This window comes from Hyperolius riggenbachi, chromosome 11 (genome assembly GCF_040937935.1).
Source record: "Hyperolius riggenbachi isolate aHypRig1 chromosome 11, aHypRig1.pri, whole genome shotgun sequence".
NCBI classification, from domain to species: Eukaryota; Metazoa; Chordata; class Amphibia; order Anura; family Hyperoliidae; genus Hyperolius; species Hyperolius riggenbachi.
The window spans coordinates 227770439-227792585 of NC_090656.1; the positions used below are offsets into that span (position 1 = coordinate 227770439).

The following is a 22147-nucleotide window of genomic DNA, read 5'->3' on the forward strand; positions in this document are numbered from 1 at the left end:
AAAACAGAACACCTTTGAATTGTGATGTTGGACAAAAAGTATTGGAAATTCCCTGGACTGCAAGATTTAATCAATTGGTACTCAAAGAAATAAGTGCAGACTGTTCACTTGACCTCATTCACTTGACCTCATTATGTGAAAACTAATTTCTCTACTAGAGACATGCTGGGAAGAAAGAAAAATCCATGATGGATAAATAGCAATCATGAAGCCATTAATGTGTGTCCATGGAAGATCTGCAAGTGCACTAGTCGGTGAGGTCACTAAGAGGTGGGGCCAGACTAATTACAAGAGGAGAAGAGAGATGGAGACAGAGATAGTGGGTAGCAATACCACCTGGAAAAGTTAAAGCGGATCCGAGATGAAAAACTAACTATAACAAGTAACTTGTCTATATATCTTATCTAAAGTTTGCAGCAAATCTGGCTGCAAACAGCTTCAACAGTTTATGATGATTTATTGCTGTGATACAATGAGAGCGGCCATGTTCTGTTTGTCATCATTACACAGGTAATCTGCAACTGCATCTCCACCCCTCAGCCTGTGAACAATTCACTCCCCTCTGCCTCTGAAATCTCTGGCTAGTAACCTCCTACTACCCAGACTGAGCTCCCATAAGCCCTTGCTACATGGGTCTGAGTGCCTTGGCGTTTTGGAGAGGTTGTGGGTGAGGCGTGTTTAGTTTATAGGGAATTAGAGTGTTAAAACAAAACAAAAAAATATTTGGCTTGAGGAATGCCCTATAAACTATATGTAAGGAACACAATTATGCAATGAGTAAAAGTTCATCTCGGATCCACTTTAAGCACAAAATGGACACTTCCAATTTATCCAAAGCCCATGGCGTTCCAGAGTACCAACCATCTCCAACCTTGAACTGTACCATCTTAAATCACCGGTAAAGGTCTGACTGAAAGTCTTTAAAGCGGATCCGAGATTAAAAACTAACTATAACAAGTAACTTGTCTATATATCTTATCTAAAGTTTACACAGCAAATCTAGCTGCAAACAGCTTTAATAGAATATGATTGATTATTCCTGTGATACAGTGACAGCAGCCATGTTGTTTGTAAACATTACACAGAGGCAGGCTTATCTGCATCTTGAGCAAAAAAAAAAAAAATACTAATCCCCCCTCCTCCTCCCCTCTGCCTCTGAAATCTCGGGCTAGTAATACCTCCCCCTCCTCCTGCCCAGACTGAGCTCCCATTAGCCCTTGCTGCTGTCTGAAAGTGCATTGGCTCTCTGAAAACCTGTGGGTGTGGCTTCTTTAGTTTATAGGGAATAAGAGTATTAAAACAAAAACAAAAAAGTATTTGGCTTGAGGAATGCCCTATAAACAATAGGAAAAGAAACACAATTATGCAATGAGTAAAAGTTCATCTCAGATCCACTTTAAAGGGGTTCTGTGGATATATTTAAAGAACAAAAACGGACACTTACCTTGGGCTTTACCGGCCCCCTGAAGCTGCCCTGTCCCGCGCCGTCCTCTACGATCCTCCGTTCCCGGGTGCCAGTCACGGTCCACTTATTTGACTAACTAGACAAATGGAACTGTGCCTGCACAACCACGCGCGTCCTCGCTCGTGTCTTCGGGAGCTTACTGCGCAGTGGCAGTACGACATGTTCTCATACTGCGCCTGCGCAGTAAGCTCCCGGAGGTGCAAGCAGGAGCTAGGAAGCGCAGTTGCATTTGTCTAGTTAAATGAATAATTGGAAAGGAGGATCGTAGGACGGCGCGGGACAGGACAGCTTCAGGGGGCCGGTAAAGCCCAAGGTAAGTGTCAGCTTGTTTTTTTAAACATATCCACAGAACCCCTTTAAAGACTTTCAGTCAGACCTTTACTGGTGGTTTGAGATGGTAGGGGTCGAGGTTGGGGATGGTTGGTACTCTGGAACGCCATGGTTTTGGCTGTCTTTGGATGAATTGGAAGTGGCTATTTTGTTTTTAAATATATCCACAGAACCCCTTTAAGTGTCATATCCCTAATACTATTCAATGGACCCAAACTATGAGGCCCCCGTCACCTACCCAGATCAACCAAAATAGGTATCTAGCCCGTCAGAAATATGCATGTTACGTAATGACATGCGCCGGTCACAAGAGGCAGGCAGCGAGATATGAAGACTGGGAGTATGAAACATGAACAGCACGCCGGCCACCAGGACAGTTGAGATACCATTGCTGTAATAGTGAAGAGGCAGACAGCGAGATATGAAGACTGGGAGTATGAAACATAAACAGCACGCCGGCCACCAGGACAGGTGAGATACCATTGCTGTAATAGTGAAGAGGCAGGCAGCGAGATATGAAGACTGGGAGTAGGAAACATGAACAGCACGCCGGCCACCAGGACAGGTGAGATACCATTGCTGTAATAGTGAAGAGGCAGGCAGCGAGATATGAAGACTGGGAGTAGGAAACATGAACAGCACGCCGGCCACCAGGACAGGTGAGATACCATTGCTGTAATAGTGAAGAGGCAGGCAGCGAGATATGAAGACTGGGAGTAGGAAACGAACAGCACGCCGGCCACCAGGACAGGTGAGATACCATTGCTGTAATAGTGAAGAGGCAGGCAGCGAGATATGAAGACTGGGAGTAGGAAACATGAACAGCACGCCGGCCACCAGGACAGGTGAGATACCATTGCTGTAATAGTGAAGAGGCAGACAGCGAGATATGAAGACTGGGAGTATGAAACATAAACAGCACGCCGGCCACCAGGACAGGTGAGATACCATTGCTGTAATAGTGAAGAGGCAGGCAGCGAGATATGAAGACTGGGAGTAGGAAACATGAACAGCACGCCGGCCACCAGGACAGGTGAGATACCATTGCTGTAATAGTGAAGAGGCAGACAGCGAGATATGAAGACTGGGAGTAGGAAACATGAACAGCACGCCGGCCACCAGGACAGGTGAGATACCATTGCTGTAATAGTGAAGAGGCAGGCAGCGAGATATGAAGACTGGGAGTAGGAAACGAACAGCACGCCGGCCACCAGGACAGGTGAGATACCATTGCTGTAATAGTGAAGAGGCAGGCAGCGAGATATGAAGACTGGGAGTAGGAAACATGAACAGCACGCCGGCCACCAGGACAGGTGAGATACCATTGCTGTAATAGTGAAGAGGCAGGCAGCGAGATATGAAGACTGGGAGTAGGAAACATGAACAGCACGCCGGCCACCAGGACAGGTGAGATACCATTGCTGTAATAGTGAAGAGGCAGGCAGCGAGATATGAAGACTGGGAGTAGGAAACGAACAGCACGCCGGCCACCAGGACAGGTGAGATACCATTGCTGTAATAGTGAAGAGGCAGGCAGCGAGATATGAAGACTGGGAGTAGGAAACATGAACAGCACGCCGGCCACCAGGACAGGTGAGATACCATTGCTGTAATAGTGAAGAGGCAGACAGCGAGATATGAAGACTGGGAGTATGAAACATAAACAGCACGCCGGCCACCAGGACAGGTGAGATACCATTGCTGTAATAGTGAAGAGGCAGGCAGCGAGATATGAAGACTGGGAGTAGGAAACATGAACAGCACGCCGGCCACCAGGACAGGTGAGATACCATTGCTGTAATAGTGAAGAGGCAGACAGCGAGATATGAAGACTGGGAGTAGGAAACATGAACAGCACGCCGGCCACCAGGACAGGTGAGATACCATTGCTGTAATAGTGAAGAGGCAGGCAGCGAGATATGAAGACTGGGAGTAGGAAACGAACAGCACGCCGGCCACCAGGACAGGTGAGATACCATTGCTGTAATAGTGAAGAGGCAGGCAGCGAGATATGAAGACTGGGAGTAGGAAACATGAACAGCACGCCGGCCACCAGGACAGGTGAGATACCATTGCTGTAATAGTGAAGAGGCAGGCAGCGAGATATGAAGACTGGGAGTAGGAAACATGAACAGCACGCCGGCCACCAGGACAGGTGAGATACCATTGCTGTAATAGTGAAGAGGCAGGCAGCGAGATATGAAGACTGGGAGTATGAAACATGAACAGCTCGCCGGCCACCAGGACAGGTGAGATACCATTGCTGTAATAGTGCAGGGGCCCCGTGGAGCACGTTTGAGTTAAGGGGGGAGGTCAGGGTCCCAACAACTCTCGGGGCCCAGGGGCAATTGCCCCTCCCTTGTCTTTATGGAAGCACTGGCCCTGCACGCAGCAGGTAAGAAGGACGTGTGTATGCTTATTTTGACTTTTCAGTAAAGGTTTGTTCTAATGTCATTTATTTGGCTTTTTGGAAAGGCCTAGAATGGTTCTCGATCCCCTGCTTACCATAGACTGATAAACAGGTAGAGGGTGAGAACTGCTCATTCATGACTATCATAATTCTCAAAATATGACAGTGTGACATTTCCAGCACTCAGATACAGGTCACCAGATCTGCCGAGGTCCTTTTTTATAGCATCCAATGAAAGCACCACAAACCGAGAACAGCATTTCAAATGCTCTGTGATGCGATTGTGATGTTCACTAGAATCAGAATCAGCTTTATTCGCAAAGTATGCCAGAGACATACCCGGAATTGTTTTTGGAGCACATGGCATAGCATTGTACATACAAACATAAACACAAAGACCCACGTACATGTGGCGTAGAGTGGGCTACATAGGCATGGACATAGACATGAATATAGTGAGAGGCATTCGGTCAGTCAGGGGTTATATGCAAAAAAAGAGAAAAAAGAAAAAGACACTATTTATACTAAGCAGCATATTTGCTACTGTGATTCATAACATGAGTTTACAGGCCAATCGCAAACACAGCAAAAATGTAGTATGCATTGCTTTTGGGACCAGCAAAAAACCACAGCGCGTTGGTGACAAAAGGTTACGTGGGATTACCATAGTATTGTTGGGCCCTTGCGATCAGCAAATTGCAGGAAAATCACCGTAATCTGAAAACTGAGTTGGGAACGCGGTTAGTATAAAAGGGCCCACAAGGTCCATACACACACCTCCAATTTTGATTGGTCAATTTTACCACTTTTATTTAGTGTGAGATCTTACCTACACAATCTACACATTGGGCTTGATTCACTGAAGGGTGATAACGCTTATCATGGCTGTATTAAGCACTTTTGCGCTCAATTTCAGGCACGTAGCGATTTGCGCACGATAACGAATGACTTTGTGCGCAAAGGCGGGATATCCCGTGATAAAAAAAAACTTTGCGCGCGATCAGTGTAGAACTTTGCGTGCGCAAACTATCGCGCGTGCCAAATGCAATGATGCATGCGTTTATAATAATGATTGCTCCTTACAGTGAACCTCCGGACTAAAAATCTACTCAGCAGCACTGAAAAGGCTTGGTGTTTCTTTAACAGTTTCACAGCATCAGAACTTGGTTTTACTTACCAAAGCATCATTTTTAGCTGCATTTTTAGCTAAGCTCCACCCATCAAAGAATACTGCCCAGGCTTTTTTTCCCAGATGCTGTGCAAAAGCATGATGGGATTTCCTATGTTGTTGTTCACTTTGCCTAGCAACTGGGAGGGGTGATCAGCACACAGGACAGTTGGAACTATGTCTCATGCTCCCTGTCACCTCCTTTCAACCAAAAAGATGGCTGCCCTTATGAAATCAAACATTTGCCTGTTCTTTTAAAACAGGTAGGGTAAGAGATTATATTACCTATCTATTTTATTTAACATAACTAATGTAACTTAATGACAGCATGTTTGTTTAGACTGAAGTTCCTCTAACATTTATCTGCTGTTTTTTGCCTTGAAAAGCTGGTGGTGCTTTGGTGTTCTATATACAGCACAATCTGCAGTTGTGAGCATACACTCAATAAAACGTTTATGTGTAGTGTACTACCAAAGAATAAAGTAATGTTTGAAAACAGAAGGAAACTAAATGACACACTGAGTTGTTGAATTAACTTATATGTCTCACAGCACCATTGCTGATTTCAGTACCAAACTCTATCTGCTAAACCGTACTTATCACGTGAAAACATACTTATCGTGTGAAGCGCTACACCGTACGTGCAATAAAAATTATCACGCAATTGCTATGCTAAACTTTTCACGCGCAACATGCGTTAAACAATGGTTTATGTGTGAAAAGCTTTAAAGAGAGTCTGAAGAGAGAATAAATCTCGCTTCAGACCTCATAGATAGCAGGGTCACGTGTGCCCCTGCTAAACCGCCGCTATCCCGCGGCTTAACGGGGGTCCCTTCACCCCCAAATCCCCTCGGTGCAGTGGGGGAGCGCTTCCTGGTTGGGGCAGGGCTAGCCCTGTCCCACGCGCGTCTGTCAGCGCGTATCTCCGCCTCTCCCCCGCCCCTCTCAGTCTTCCTTTACTGAGAGGGGCGGGGAAGAGGCGGCGATGCGCCGCTGACAGACGCGACTGGAGGCAGGGCTGCAGCCGTTAGCCCTGCCTCCAGGAGCAACCAAGTCTGCGACCAAGGGTTCGCAGTGAGGGGTTTGGGGGTGAAGGGACCCCCGTTTAGCGGCGCTATTGCGGCGGTTTAGCAGGGGCACGGAAGCCCCTGCTAACTATGAGCTCTGAAGCGAGAATTATTCTCGCTTCAGAGTCTCTTTAACATGTGATAATGGTGTTATCACACTTTAGTGAATCAAGCCCATAGTATTGTAAATCTGTTGTCCCTCATACTACATGGAGGGGGTAAAATTGGCCAATTAAAACTGGATGTGTGTATGCACCCATAAAGTGGCCATACAGTACAATAATTCCGTTCCATTTTACCGTTCCGTTTTTATCGACAGTAACGATTGGCTCTACAGAAAAATTAAAACTTTACTTTTATTTCACCAAAACATTTCCAGCTTTTTTTTTTCTTTTTTTTCTTCTTCACTTTTTAGAGATTGGGCATGTTGGAGAATTTAGACCAACTTTACAAAGAATTGTATGGTGTGTGATAAATTGTGGAACTGTATTCAACCTGAACAAATTGTATGTAACTATTCTGTACATACCAAACTTTATTTATTGTTTGTGCAATCAACAAAAGGATGGTAGATTAAAAAAATAATTATCAAAATAATGTGGTATATAATGTATATAATATGGTATGGTATAAAATGGTATATAATATAATGCACTGACATCTCCTACAGCACTTTCCAGAGTACATAATCATGTCACTGACTGTCTTCAGAGGAGCGCACAATCTAATCCTACCATAGCCATAGTCTAATGTCCTACCATATTATTATTATTATTATGTATTTATATAGCACTGACATCTTCTGCAGCACTTCACAGAGTACATAGTCATATCCCCCGACTGTTGTCAGAGGAATTCAAAATACAAGTGAAAATACATAGAGCCTGATCGATGAACCTACGATAGGCAGGCAGCATACAGCAATTTTACTGTTACTATTGATAACAACATTTTTACTGTTTAAAAAAACTGATGACAGTGTAGCGATCGTTGCCGAATTAGTGTGAGTGTTGCAAGGGTAACGTCCAGTGTTACTCTAGCAATGTTCGCGTTACGTGGGCCGCACTAATTAGGCAACGCAAGCTACACTGTCATCGGTAAAACTGCCTATCTTACCACTAGTTTGTACATCAGGATCATAATAATGAGTGTAATAAAGCAGATTCTAAAATACTCTGACCTGCCCTTCTGCCACCAACAACCATGCCACATCCACTTACATTCTGCCACCACCAACCATGCCACATTCACTTACATTCTGCCACCACAAACAACCATGCCTCATTCACTTACATTGTCTTCACCTGGAGTATATGCCTAAATGCATTGCTGTCCTGTGATTGGCTGATGAGCTATTAGGGCTTGCAAGCAATTAAGCAAGACAGCAGGTGCACCTAAAGGGCCCATTCACCCTTAAAAGTGCAAAACAGTAGTGCTTAGCCCTACCATTTTGCCCAAGTGATTTTACCGCGATTAGCATGATAAAATTACTGTGCACGTCCACGATTCAGAGCGATTGCGATCAGCGCTTTATTAAGCTCTGTACTGCGATCACTCCAGAATTGCAGCAAAATGCAAAACGTTTTGTGATTGGCACTAGTCGCCCAGGATTGGTGCCAATCGCGACAGTGAGATCACTGCCATAGGGTTAGAATAGCACTAGCTCTTCGTCGAATAGCGGGAATAGTGAGTAGTGAGAACGGGCCCAAAAAGTGGTCAGTGAGCCCAAACAGTGGTCAGTGAGCCCAAAAAGTGGTCAGTGAGTGTATAGTGGTTGTATTCACGTAATCGTTATTTGCGTTCATGCTTTGCATGCCTGCCCATATGAGTTTGGTGTAATGTTATGTAATTTCCATAAATCTGTACAGCTCTTTTGGTTTTTTTAATACAAGTCAATCAGAAGTGTTTTTTTTTTTTTTTTCTTTTCTTTAATTTTTAGGAAAATTGAATAGTGTATTGTAGATTGCCAATTTAGTTTAGTTTTCAATTTTTTTCTTTTCTTTTTTTAATAATTGGGGAAAATTTAACACACGTGTGGTACATTGGTTAGATTTTTCAAATGTTACAACCAATCAGAAAAAATGATTGTGAATCTTGAATTGTGAAAAAAAAAAAAAAGTTTAGGGTGTGTGGCCCCCTTAATGGTGATCGTTCAACAACAATTTAGTCAATCAGAACAAATGTTTTAATAATTGGTTTTGATGGACAGCAGGGACAGATTGGTACGTTGATGGACAAATCTATATATTATGACATTTTATTTCTGATCATGTTGATCTAGTCACTCAGCGATTCTTTCCTGATCATTGTACCATTAGTGGCCAGCTGTAGAGATCTCTGACTATCTTTCACATCTCCTTTATCAATTTCTAATAATGTATCAAACCAACACGAGGATTCATTCAAATAAAACTTTAATAAAACCACTGCATATAGAGTTCTTGCATGCTTTAGAAACCACACGGCTTTGACCCAGTTCTGGATTTGCTTCATGCTTGAAGAAGAGACTTAAACAGAAACCGTAACCAAAAATGTAACTTCATCTCAATCAGTAGCCGATACCCCCTTTCCCATGAGAAATCTTTTCTTTTTTTTCAAACGGTTCATCAGGGAGGTCTGTATGGCTGATATTGTGGTGAAACCCCTCCCAGTGTGATGTCAGGACGTCCTGACAGTTTCCTGTCTGTTAACCTCATTACATTGTGGGAAATAACAGCTGTTTACAGCTGGGTCTAACTGGCAAAAAAGCAAGCAGCATCTCCTTCCACTGACATCACCTGCCAGCAGTAAAAATGCAATAAATGTCAGAATGTAAATCAGGGAGAGGAAAAATTTTACAACAGGCACTGACTAAATAAATTATACATATTTTTTATAAAAATGAAGTACTTTTTTGATTACATTATTTTCACTGGAGTTCCTCTTTAACCATTTGCCAGCAAACTAACGTATTAAAACGTCATGCTTTTGCCTGTTAATGGCAACATGACGTTTTAATACGTCGCACATTCCCGCCGCCGCTCCGCACGTGTTCGTGCCACTACCGCCGCCGTTTCCGTCGAGTTCCCGTGCTGGGTGATTGGGGAAGAGGACCGAGCGGTCCTCTACCCAATCGCACTGCCTGGAGTGAATGGACGCGACCGCGAACAGCGGCCACCTCCATTCACAAAAACAGGAAACTGTAACAATTTAATAAAGTGTAAAAAAAAAGTGATCACTTCCTATACGGGAGAGAGTGTTCACTAGCGCCATCTTGTGGCCAAAAAGTATATTACAGGTACAAAGTACATACATACACAATTACATACACACCATTAATAAAATTGATGAAATTACACTTCCAACCCTCCCCCCCCCCCCCAAAAAAAAATAAAAACACTTGTAAAAAAAATCAGCTTCAAATAAATAAATAAATAGTTGCCTTTTTTAATCTATGTTTTATGGGGGGAAATTAATTTTAATTTATTATATAGGGGCTTGTAATTATGGCCAGAAGAAAAAAAAAAACAGAACAGAAAAATAACACCTATATTTCAAAATAATATATTGTCGCCATACATTGTGATGGGGACATAATTTAAACGGTTTAATAATTGGGAACACTGGGCAAATAAAATATGTTTGTTTTATCCACAGGAGAATGTTTAATTTTAAAAGTATAATGGCTGAAAACTGAGAAATAATGATTTTTTTTCTAATTTTTGTTTTTTCCCATTAAAACGCATTTATAATAAAAAAAATTCTCAGCAAAATGTACTACCCACAGAAAGCCTAGTTGGTGGTGAAAAAAACGAGGTATAAATCATTTTCTTGTGATAAGTAGTAATAAAGTTATTAGGGAATAAAAGGGAGGAGCACTGACAAGTGAAGATTGCTCTGGTCCGTTAGAGTAAAAACTCTTGGGGGTGAACTGGTTAAGATGTTGAAAGCTTGCAATAATCGATGTGCAGTTTGTCATTACAGGTTTCACCTGAATCAACTAATGTTGGTTTGATGTCAGCAGATCAGCTCCACAACTAACACTGGACTGTGTTCTGGCCACTTTACAATCAATCCCCACCCAGACAGGCACGCTGTTGTGTGGCTGGCCTCAGATGCTGTATACCCAGGTGATTTATCAGTGGTGGGGGTAATAATAATTCCTATACTTGTATAGCGCTGTTCTCCTATCACACTAGCCCTTGCGAGGCAGCCACTAGAGCACACTCGGTAGGTAGTAGCAGTGTCTTGACCAAGAACTCCTTACTGAACAGGAAGAGGAAGCATTCCTCTGTATGCATGGAAAAGTCAGAGAAAGTTTAAGGCAGTCACATGACTGCTAGCTGTGCTGTCAGTGACTGAGGGGTCTTACCTTCTGCAGGAAGAGTCCAGCAAGCAGCAGTAGTCGCAGCACAGGAGGCACTCTCTCCATCTCTAGCTTTCTCCTGTTATCCACTTAGGCTGCTGTGTATACCTGGGACATGGTAACCTCCACAGAGCAGTCCTTGTGTCACCCAGGCAGCAGTCCCTCTGTCACCAAGCTGGTGGTCCTTGTGTCACCCACACAGCAGTCCCTGTGTCACCCAGCCGGCAGTCCCTGTGTCACCAAGCCGGCTGTCCTTGTGTCACCCAGCCGAAGGTACTTGTGTCACCCAAGCAGCAGACCCTGTGTCACTCAGCCGGTTGTCCTTGTGTCACCCAGCCAACAGTGCCTGTGCCACCCAGCCGGTTCTCCTTGTGTCACCCAGCCGACAGTGCCTGTGTCACCCAGCCGGCAGTCCCTCTGTCACCCAGCCAGCAGTTCCTGGAGGCTACTGTTCACTTTGGTGTCTTGACAGAAATGTGAGATGTTGTCGGGGAAAACACAACTTCTGGGTGGAGCAGAATGCAGTGATAACTCTCCATGCTTTCGCTTTAACACCTTCATGCCTGTCCTGGGGAGGTGCAGGGTGTGGCGGAGAGGAAAGGGTCAAGTGGCTTCATTCATGGTGGATGATAGGAGTGCTGGTTGTACATTCTTTTCCCACCATGCCTCAGAGGAAGTCCCTTGTGTCTCTAGCAGCCCTCAGCTGCCCCCCTCCCCTCTGGCATTCCAGCATCATTTGCCTACAACTAGATAATTACTGTCCTAAGAGAAAAAAAAACAGTATTTACAAAACAGTAAAGGAAGTGGACTGTCACAGGCTGCCGTGCTGGGACTGGACAACGTCCCCCAGAGCTGGGAGAGATCTGGGGGTCTATTTATAGAGGGCACAATCAGCTGATGAGCGGGAAACGCTTCCAGCAGAAATTGCAGCACTTTTTTAGCAATGAGGCCGGTTTCACACATATTAGTAGCTGTGCAGTGCAGAGAGCGCAGAAATCAGCCTTCATATGACCTTGCTCAACCGTGCACCGACAGGGTCCTATGCATAGCTCCACCCCCAGGTAGTGACAGAGTATGTCACTGGGATTCCTGACGGTCCGCAAATGTGCGTCGCACTGCGCTCCTGTCGCTTATACAAGCTGCATTGCCTATTGGCTTAGTGCGTAGGCACAGAGCATGCGGTAATGAGCTGCAGACTTTCCGTCGGTAATGCGGCAACTTTGATACTTCTGGCGCACTGGGTTGCATTGCGTGAAGTGTGTAAGTTTCCGGTGGGGAAGCGTAATGTGGGGTGATGCAGCTCACAAGTGGGAAAGGGATATCGAAAGAGAGATGATCAGCTGGCAGGATCAGGATTTTTATGTGTGTGTGTAACACTCTAAAATGCCTTGACCAATTACAACGAAACTTGGTGTACAGGTCCCTTATTACCTGGAATTATATTTTCTGGGGGTCTCACATCCCCCCTGCACATCTGGGCAGAGCTACAAACAGCCAATCAGATTTCACCCATTCATGTCAATGGAAAAAATGTAAATTGCTGCCATTCTCACAGTAATAAAGCCAGAGTCCCCAAACTTGGCACAGGTAGTCCCTTGGTGGCCGTGGTTAAAAATTCAGAGAAAGTGGACGGAGCATAAACAGCCAATCACATTTCTGCAGTTCATTCCAATGGAAAAATGTAAACAGCCATTCTTACACTGTCAATGGAAAAGTTTGTAAACTTGGCACAGTGGGCCACTGGGTGACTGGGGTTAATAGTCAGGAAAGTGGGTGGAGATTACAACAACCAATCAAAATTCACCTATTGATTGATTTTCAAGGGTAATATTTGCATTGCTGCCATTTTGACACTGTTCATGACAGAGGACTCAAAATCTGCTACAGTTGTTCATTGGGTGACTGGGGTTGAAATTTAGAAAAGGAGGTAGGGCCATAAACAGCCAATCAGATTTCTTTGCTTGATAAACTGCTTTCATTCGCAAACCGTGTCGGTATACTGTAATGCGATGTAATAATTTTCAGTAATAAATGAAAGGAAAAGTAATAACTGAAACTGACTTCCATTATGTATAATCATTCAGTGACGCTGGTATAATGACACAGAGCTATACAGAGCACAATCACTGCCCCCCATTGTAGTGCCCCCATTTACACACTGTCCCAGCTGCACATCAAAGTGTCTGCAATCTGTACAGTGATTGTTCACAGCGATATGGTACACAAAGCTGCCAGTGTCTGACCACCGGCCGCTACACTACAGCCAGAACTCGCGTCATAAAGGGTAAGTGAACTCTAATCTAAAGTTCCCATATCCATCCCGGCTGCTCTGCCAAGAGAAAGGGGGAATGCAGGGGCGCCTCTAGGCATTGGGCTCGATTCACAAAGCGGTGCTAACCCAGTTGGTGCTATAGTTATCACGCCTAAACTTATCACACCTAAACTGAGTTTAGGCGTGATAAGGGGCTTTTCACCAGTGTGCTAACTGTTAGCACACTTTTGTGAATCAAGCCCATTGTGTCACTCCAGGCGAGAAAACCTGTGGCGCCCCCCAAGAAAATAATCGTAATACGGCAATGTTTCCCCATAACATAATTGTAATGCAGAAATCTTTCACCAGAAAATAAGCGTAATGCAGCAATGTTTCACCCTAAAATAATGGTTATATGGCAATCTTTAAGGAGAAAATAATAGTAACGCAGCAATGTTTCACTAGAAAATAATCGTAATGCAGCAATGTTTCACCAGAAAATAATCATAATGTGGGCAGCGTTTCACCAGAAAATATTCGAAATACAGCAATGTTTCACCAGAAAATAATCATAATGCAGCAATGTTTCACCAGAAAATAATCATAATGCAGCAATGTTTCACCAGAAAATAATCATAATGCAGCAATGTTTCACCAGAAAATAATAGTAATGTGTGCAGCGTTCCACCAGAAAATATTCGTAACACAGCAATGTTTCACCAGAAAATATTTGTAATGTGGGCAACGTTTCACCAGAAAATATTCGTAACGTATAGAGGTGCAGAGCCCACACACGGGCAGATTACACAACTTGCATTCAAAACAGATGGTTTCAAAAACAGCCTGTTTGCAGATTGTTCAGCACTGTACACTCTGCAGGTGCAGAGGAAGGAGCTAACGTCCTCCATTTGCTGAAAAAAAATGATGCAAAAAAAATAAATAAAAGCTACATAACTGAAAATAAAAATATGAGTTTCATAACTGCTACTAAGGTTCTATTAATTATCCATACTACACATACAATTTCTTATATCTTTTTTTTTTTTTTTGCTTCAGTGTCACTTTAAAGGGTTACTTAAAGAGGAACTGTTGAGAAAATCTTAAAATTCATTCAAATAAGAAGTACGTTTCTCCCAGAGTAAAACGAGCCAAAAATTACTTCTCTCCTATGTTGCTGTCACTTACAGTAAGTAGTAGAAATCTGACATTACTGACAGATTTTGGACTAGCCCATCTTCTCACAGGGGGTTTTCTTTATTTTTAAAAGCACTTAGTGAATGGCAGTTGCTCCATTCAACTGCCAAAATAGTGTGCAGCGAGCAGGGAGGCTGGTCAGCATCTTTGTATTAATCATTTTCAGGGAATGTCTTTATAAAAAATAAAGGCTATGCTGAGAATCCCCCTGAAGAGATGGACTAACCCAAAACCTGTTGGTAATGTCAGATTTCTACTACCTACTGTAAGTGACAGCAACATAGGAGAAAAGTAATTTATGGCTCATTTTACTCTGGGAGAAATGTACTATTTGTATGTGTTACAAATTTTACGATTTTCGCGACAGTTCCTTTTTAAGTGGGGAAAAAAAATCAGTTTAACCTCCCTGGGGCTTCTTGCTGCCCCCTGGAGTCATCCTGTGCCCACGAAGTCCATCTGAGGCTCCAAGTCTCTCCGGGCCAGCAGCGGCGACCCCCTCAAAGCTGGCCAGTCACAGGCTACTGTGCATGCGTGGCACCAAGCCGTGCACCCTATTGCGATTCTGTTGCTGAGAGCGTTCTGCACATGCACAGTAATGATTTTCGCATACTGCTTATGCACAGAATGCTCAGAGCGTAGTGAGTAGTTGCGGGGTTGGCCAGCTTTGAGGGGGTCGCCACTGGCTGGCTGGGGGCACTCGGATGGATAACACGGGCACAGGATGACTCCAGTGGGGCAGCAAACCGCACCAGGTAAGTTAAACTGCTTTTTTAGATTTACATTTTGTGTACTTGCTTTGCAGGTTGATGTTTTACAGTTTGATGGTTATGTGGTTTATCCTACCTAATAAAAGCTAAGTGTCGCTGCGTCCAGCAGTTTTGTCCCTTTGTCCCAGGATTTTTGTTACTGCGCGCAGTAACGGACAGCTGGGACCAGGGAGCTGGACGAGCGAGCAAGGTGGGCGGGTGCGGGCGAGCGAGCGAGGTGGGCAGGTGCAGGCGAGCGAGGTGGGCGGGTGCGGGCGAGCAAGCGAGGTGGGCGGGCGCGGGCGCGCGCTCAGCGCGTGGCGGTTGCGTACGCAGCGTGCGCACGCATGCGCACTGGCGGCGGCGGCGGCCGTAGACCTAGAGCCCGTTTTTAAATGGGCTGGGTCTACTAGTTTACAATAAAGATGTGATTTTGTGAATCTCTAATAAACATTTACGAAACTCACTTCCAAAACCTCAATAAAACTGGCCGTGGCTAATTTCATCCAACAAAATAGCCTGTCTTTAATGGTTAGAATTAAAGGACAACTGTAACGAGAGGGATATGGAGGCTGCCATATTTATTTGCCTGGCTGTCTTGCTGATCCTCTGCCTCTAATATTTTTAGCCATAGCCCCTGAACAAGCATGCAGAAGATCAGGTGTTATCTGAGAAGATTAGCTGCATGCTTGTTTCTGGTGTTATTCAGACACTTCTGCAGTTAAATAGATCGGCAGGGCTGTCAGGCAACTGGTATTGTTTAAAAGGAAATAAATATGACAGCCTCCATATCCCTCTTGTTTTGTTACAGTTGTTTTTTAAAGGGGAACTGAAGAGAGAGGTTTATGGAGGTTGCCATGTTTATTTCCTTTTAAGCAATACCAGTTGCCTGGCAGCCTCCGTATTCCTCTTACTTCAGTTCCCCTTTAAAGAGAAACTCCGACCAAGAATTGAACTTTATCCCAATCAGTAGCTGATACCCCCCTTTACATGAGAAATCTATTCCTTTTCACAGACAGACCATCAGGGGCGCTGTATGACTGATATTGTGGTGAAACCCCTCCCACAAGAAACTCTGAGGACCGTGGTACTCCTGGCAGTTTCATGTCGGTGAACCTTGTTGCATTGTGGGAAATAGCTGTTTACAGCTATTTCTAACTGCCAAAAAAGCATGCAGCAGCTACATCACCTACCAACAGTAAACATGTCACCATTTAATAAATGTCAGAATGTAAATCAGGGATTTAAAAGATTTTACAATGGGCAAACACTGACTAAATCATTTATACATAGTTATTGTAAAAATGAGGCGCTTTTTTTATTCAATTATTTTCACTGGAGTTCCTCTTTATGCTGCTGGTAAGTCCATTTAAGCCTTGTTGTATAGATAGCGATAGTCCGCGATTTCTCTGAATGTCACTCTCCGGCATGTAAACTATCGGTGTGTGCGCATTGTTCTGGCTAATGCCTGTGGTCTGTGTGGCTTTGTCTGCAGTGAATAGAGTAATAAGCTGGGTGTCTTTCCTGTGAAATGTGAGCCACGCTACTCACACGTGTGTAACACGGCTACATCCACATAGCTAAGACAGCTCTCTGCATCGCAACCTCTCATAGCTAAGACAGCTCTCTGCATCGCAACCTCTCATAGCTAAGACAGCTCTCTGCATCGCAACCTCTCATAGCTAAGACAGCTCTCTGCATCGCAACCTCTCATAGCTAAGACAGCTCTCTGCACCACAGCGCCTCATAGCAAAGACAGCTCTCCGTACCACAGCCCCTCATAGCTAAAGTAGCTCTCCGCACCACAGCCCCTCATAGCTAAAGTAGCTCTCCGCACAACAGCCCCTCATAGCTAAAGTAGCTCTCCGCACAACAGCCCCTCATAGCTAAAGTATCTCTCCGCACAACAGCCCCTCATAGCTAAAGTAGTTCTCCGCACCACAGCGCCTCATAGCTAAGACAGCTCTCCGCACCACAGCCCCTCATAGCTAAAGTATCTCTCCGCACAACAGCCCCTCATAGCTAAAGTAGTTCTCCGCACCACAGCGCCTCATAGCTAAGACAGCTCTCCGCACCACAGCCCCTTATAGCTAAAGTAGCTCTCTGCACCACAGCCCCTCATAGCTAAGACAGCTCTCCGCACCACAGCCCCTCATAGCTAAAGTATCTCTCCACACCACAGCCCCTTATAGCTAAAGTAGCTCTCCGCACCACAGCCCCTCATAGCTAAAGTAGCTCTCCACACCACAGCGTCTCATAGCTAAAGTAGCTCTCTGCACCACAGCCCCTCATAGCTAAAGTAGCTCTCCGCACCACAGCCCCTTATAGCTAAAGTAGCTCTCCACACCACTGCGTCTCATAGCTAAAGTAGCTCTCCGCACCACAGCCCCTCATAGCTAAAGTAGCTCTCCGCACCACAGCCCCTTATAGCTAAAGTAGCTCTCTGCACCACAGCCCCTCATAGCTAAAGTAGCTCTCCGCACCACAGCCCCTCATAGCTAAAGTAGCTCTCCGCACCACAGCCCCTCATAGCTAAAGTAGCTCTCCGCACCACTGCGTCTCATAGCTAAAGTAGCTCTCCGCACCACAGCCCCTCATAGCTAAAGTAGCTCTCCGCACCACAGCCCCTCATAGCTAAAGTAGCTCTCCGCACCACAGCCCCTCATAGCTAAAGTAGCTCTCCGCACCACAGCCCCTCATAGCTAAAGTAGCTCTCCGCACCACAGCCCCTCATAGCTAAAGTAGCTCTCCGCACCACAGCCCCTCATAGCTAAAATAGCTCTCCGCACCACAGCGCCTCATAGCTAAAGTAGCTCTCCGCACCACAGCCCCTCATAGCTAAAGTAGCTCTCCGCACCACAGCCCCTCATAGCTAAAGTAGCTCTCCGCACCACAGCCCCTCATAGCTAAAGTATCTCTCCGCACCACAGCGCCTCATAGCTAAAGTAGCTCTCCGCACCACAGCCCCTCGTAGCTAAAGTAGCTCTCCGCACCACAGCCCCTCGTAGCTAAAGTAGCTCTCCACACCACAGCCCCTCATAGCTAAAGTAGCTCTCCGCACCACAGCCCCTCATAGCTAAAGTAGCTCTCCACACCACAGCCTAGGGCTGCACGATTTTAGGTAAAAATCTCAAAAAGTGCGCTTTCGATTTTTTCACGATTTTTTTTCAAATCGAGCTTTGGCACTAAATTCACTATGCCCCCAGTAGAGTTTAGCCAGATACTGTGGGTGGACGATTGCTTTAAGAGGCAGGGGGGGCGGTTCATGTGAGGGCAGCGGGGGGCGGTTCACGTAAAGACGATATAGTTATCTTCACTATCTGCAGTTTTCAGAGTGCCCGCCCGCTGCCCGCACACTTGTCTGGCCCGCCTACCGCTGTGCGCCGATTGGCCAGAGCCGCCAGAAGCAGTGAATTATTGTTAATGAGTGGGGGGGGGGCGGGTCCACTCGAGCGAGCGGCACACACAGCTTTACCAATCGCTGGATAGCGATGGAATGACGGCAGCGGTAGGCGGAGCTGTGCAGAACGTACAGCTCCGCCTACCGCTGCCGTCATTCCATCGCTATCCAGCGATTGGTAAAGCTGTGTGCCGCTTGATCGAGTGGACCCGCCGCCATCCCCCCCCCCCCCCGCTCATTAACCATAATACATATTCACTGCTTCTGGCGGCTCTGGCCAATCGGCGCACAGCAGAAGGCGGGCCAGACAAGCGGGCAGGCACTCAGTAAAACCAAAGATACTGACGATCACTAGATCGTCTTGACACGAACAGCGGTTTCGGTTTTGAACCGAAAAACCGTGCAGCCCTACCACAGCCCCTCATAGCTAAAGTATCTCTCCGCACCACAGCGTCTCATAGCTAAAGTAGCTCTCCGCACCACAGCGTCTCATAGCTAAAGTAGCTCTCCGCACCACAGCGTCTCATAGCTAAAGTAGCTCTCCGCACCACAGCGTCTCATAGCTAAAGTAGCTCTCCGCACCACAGCGTCTCATAGCTAAAGTAGCTCTCTGCACCACAGCCCCTCACAGCTAAGACATCTCTCCGCACCACAGCACCTAAGACAGCACCACATCAGCTCAACCCTCAGTTGTGATCCAGTGGGCCGTATGCAATTTTCAACTTCTCTTTAAACTAACTTTTCAGCATTTTACAATTGAAAAAGTAACAAAAAGTTGGTGAAAAAGTACTGTCAAAAAGTATTTTATTACTTCCTAGTTGCTTAAAAGGCACTTTTAAGTTCAAGTTGTGAAAATATCACCTCGGAAAAAAACTCAGGAGAAAAAGTGAATGGCATATGGGCCAGTATGTCTGTACAACCTCCGATATTGTGTAATCCACTAACTGATCATTCATCCAGAAACGTGATAGCAGTGCCGGGCCGAGGCAGAGGCGAGAGAGGCTCCAGCCTCAGGACGCAGAGTAGGAGGGGCGCAGGGCGGGGCCGAGGCAGAGGTGAGAGAGGCTCCAGCCTCAGGGCGCAGTGGAGGAGGGGACGCACAACTCACTCAGCTATCATTACTTTATTGTGTGTGAAGCAGAGAGAAATAAGAAAAGGGGATACATGGCATTGACTGCAGCCAGATAACTAGAGATTAACCTGCTGAGCGGTCTGGATGAGCTCAGCTCGTCCAACACCGCCAGAGGCTGCCGCTCAGGCCCTGCTGGGCCGATTTTCACCAAATAAAAAGCAGCACACGCAGCCGGCACTTTGCCAGCCGCGTGTGCTGCCTGATCGCCGCTGCAGCGCGGCGATCCGCCGCGTGCAGCGGCGAAAGAGGGTCCCCCCAGCCGCCCGAGCCCAGCGTAGCCGGAACAAACAGTTCCGGCCAGCGCTAAGAGCTGGATCGGAGGCGGCTGACGTCAGGACGTCGGCTGACGTCCATGACGTCACTCCGCTCGTCGCCATGGCGACGAGGTAAGCGAAACACGGAAGGCCGCTTATTGCGGCCTTCCGTGTTACTTCTGGCCGCCGGAGGCGATCGGAAGAACGCCTCCGGAGCGCCCTCTAGTGGGCTTTCATGCAGCCAACTTTCAGTTGGCTGCATGAAATAGTTTTTTTTTTATTTGAAACCCCCCCCCCCCCCCCCCCGCAGCCACCCTGGCGATTTAATCAGAACGCCAGGGTGGTTAAGATGTTAAGGGCCTTGGGGAGCCTCTTAGTCTAATAGCAATCAGTGTGTGACAGCTGGGGTGGGAGGGATGGAGGGGTGCACTTTGGTGTCTCAGCCTTGGGTGCTGGAGGACCTTGTCCCGGCTCTGGTGATAATCGCCACAATCTATTATCATCTGAGTGCGGAGAGATCTGGACAGTTATTCTATGGTGGGGGATCCGATATACCTCTGGGCAAGAAGTTAAACTTTTGGACAGGGAGTTATGGGTTGAATAATCACAGGAGAATGCCTTGTCTGGAAAGTGTACTGGTTATGGGCTCTGCCTCTGACACAGGAGACTTGGGTTCGAGCCTTGGTTCTTCCTGTTAAATAAGCCAGCACCTATTGCAGTAGGAGCCCTTGGGAAAGACTCCCTAACATTGCTACTGCTGCAGGTCCGGTGCTTTGAGTCCACCAGGAGAAAAGTGCGATACAATGTTCTGTGTCTTGTCATTGGGAAGTTTCCACCTCCAGACATCTGTCCAGGCATGCTCAGATGTACCAAAATTCAATTCGGGTACATTCGAATTCGGGTCAGGAGGACATTCGGATTCGACCACATAATTTGGTTCATGTCTTGTTAGCAAAATTCGTTAAAAAATTTGGGTTCGGGAATTCGGATGCGGTTTTTTTTTTTAAAGGGAAATCACATTTAAATAGATGTAATATAAAAAAAAAAAAAAAAAAAAAAAAAAAAAGTGACGTATGGCAGCAGGCAATGTATTCTGTGGAACCTGGCGGTGGGAAAACAGACAGCAGGAGGATAAATACAGCAACAGCAGCAGGAGGGGTGACGTGTGGCACTGGCAGCAGGCAACATATTGTGTGGACCATGGCGGTGGGACCACAGATAGCAGGATGATAAATACAGCAGGAGGAGGAGGAGTGATGTGTGGCACTGGCAGCAGGTAATGTATTGTATGGACCCTGGCGGTGAGACCACAGACAGCAGGAGGATGAAAAACAGCGCAGCATAATATGTTGGCGCTTTATAAATACAATAAATTCATAAATAAATACAGCAGCAGCAGCAGGAGGAGGAGTCCCGTATGGCAGCAGGCAATGTATTGTGTTGTGGGCCCTGGGGGTGGGACCACAGACAGTAGGAGGATGAAACTCAGCGCGGCGTAATATGTAGGCGCTTTAAAAATACAATAAATACATAAATAAATTCATAAATTCATAAATAAATAAATACAGCAGTAAATTCATAAATAAATAAATAAATACAGCAGCAGCAGCAGCAGCAAGAGGAGGAGGAGTCACGTATGGCAGCGGGCAATGCATTGTAATTCCCAGGCACCTCATGTCCTCCTCTCGCCGACAACAGGTGCCAGGAACGTGCCTTCAATCCTGGCCTGCTTAATCTTCAAAAATATCAGTCTGTCCACGCCCTCTGTGGACAGACGAGAGCGCTTCTCGGTGACCACGCCACCAGCTGCACTGAAGCACCTCTCAGACAGCATGCTGGAAGGGGGGCAAGACAATACTTCCAGGGTGTACTGCGCCAGCTCCCTCCAGATGTGCGAGCGCTCCACCCAGTACTCCATGGGGTACCAGTGCTGGAGCCCCTCCCCCATATTGCACACACTGGTTACTGGGTGAGCTGGGGACTGTGGGATGCATCAGTGCTGGAGGCCCCCCCCCATATTGCACACACTAGTTACTGGGTGAGCTGGGGACTGTGGGATGCACCAGTGCTGGAGCTCCCCCATATTGCACACACTGGTTACTGGGTGAGCTGGGGACTGTTGGATGCACCAGTGCTGGAGCCTTCCCCCATATTGCACACACTGGTTACTGGGTGAGCTGGGGACTGTGGGATGCACCAGTGCTGGAGCCCCTCCCCCCATATGCACACACTGGTTACTGGGTGAGCTGGGGACTGTGTGATGCACCAGTGCTGGAGCCCCTCCCCCCCATAATGCAGACACTGGTTACTGGGTGAGCTGGGGACTGTGGGATGCACCAGTGCTGGAGCCCCTCCCCCCATATGCACACACTGGTTACTGGGTGA

General features: G+C 46.3%; 1 protein-coding gene across 1 annotated transcript in view; it reads right to left on the minus strand.

The window, feature by feature from the left end:
- Nucleotides 1-10858, minus strand: part of LOC137537962 (receptor-type tyrosine-protein phosphatase beta-like) — a 557484-nt gene extending 546626 nt beyond the window's left edge. The window contains exon 1 of the mRNA XM_068259886.1: nucleotides 10792-10858. Within this exon, the coding sequence (XP_068115987.1) occupies nucleotides 10792-10851 (60 nt within the window). The 5' untranslated portion in view covers nucleotides 10852-10858. The remainder of the gene's footprint in view (nucleotides 1-10791) is intronic.
- Nucleotides 10859-22147: the final 11289 nt, after the last annotated feature.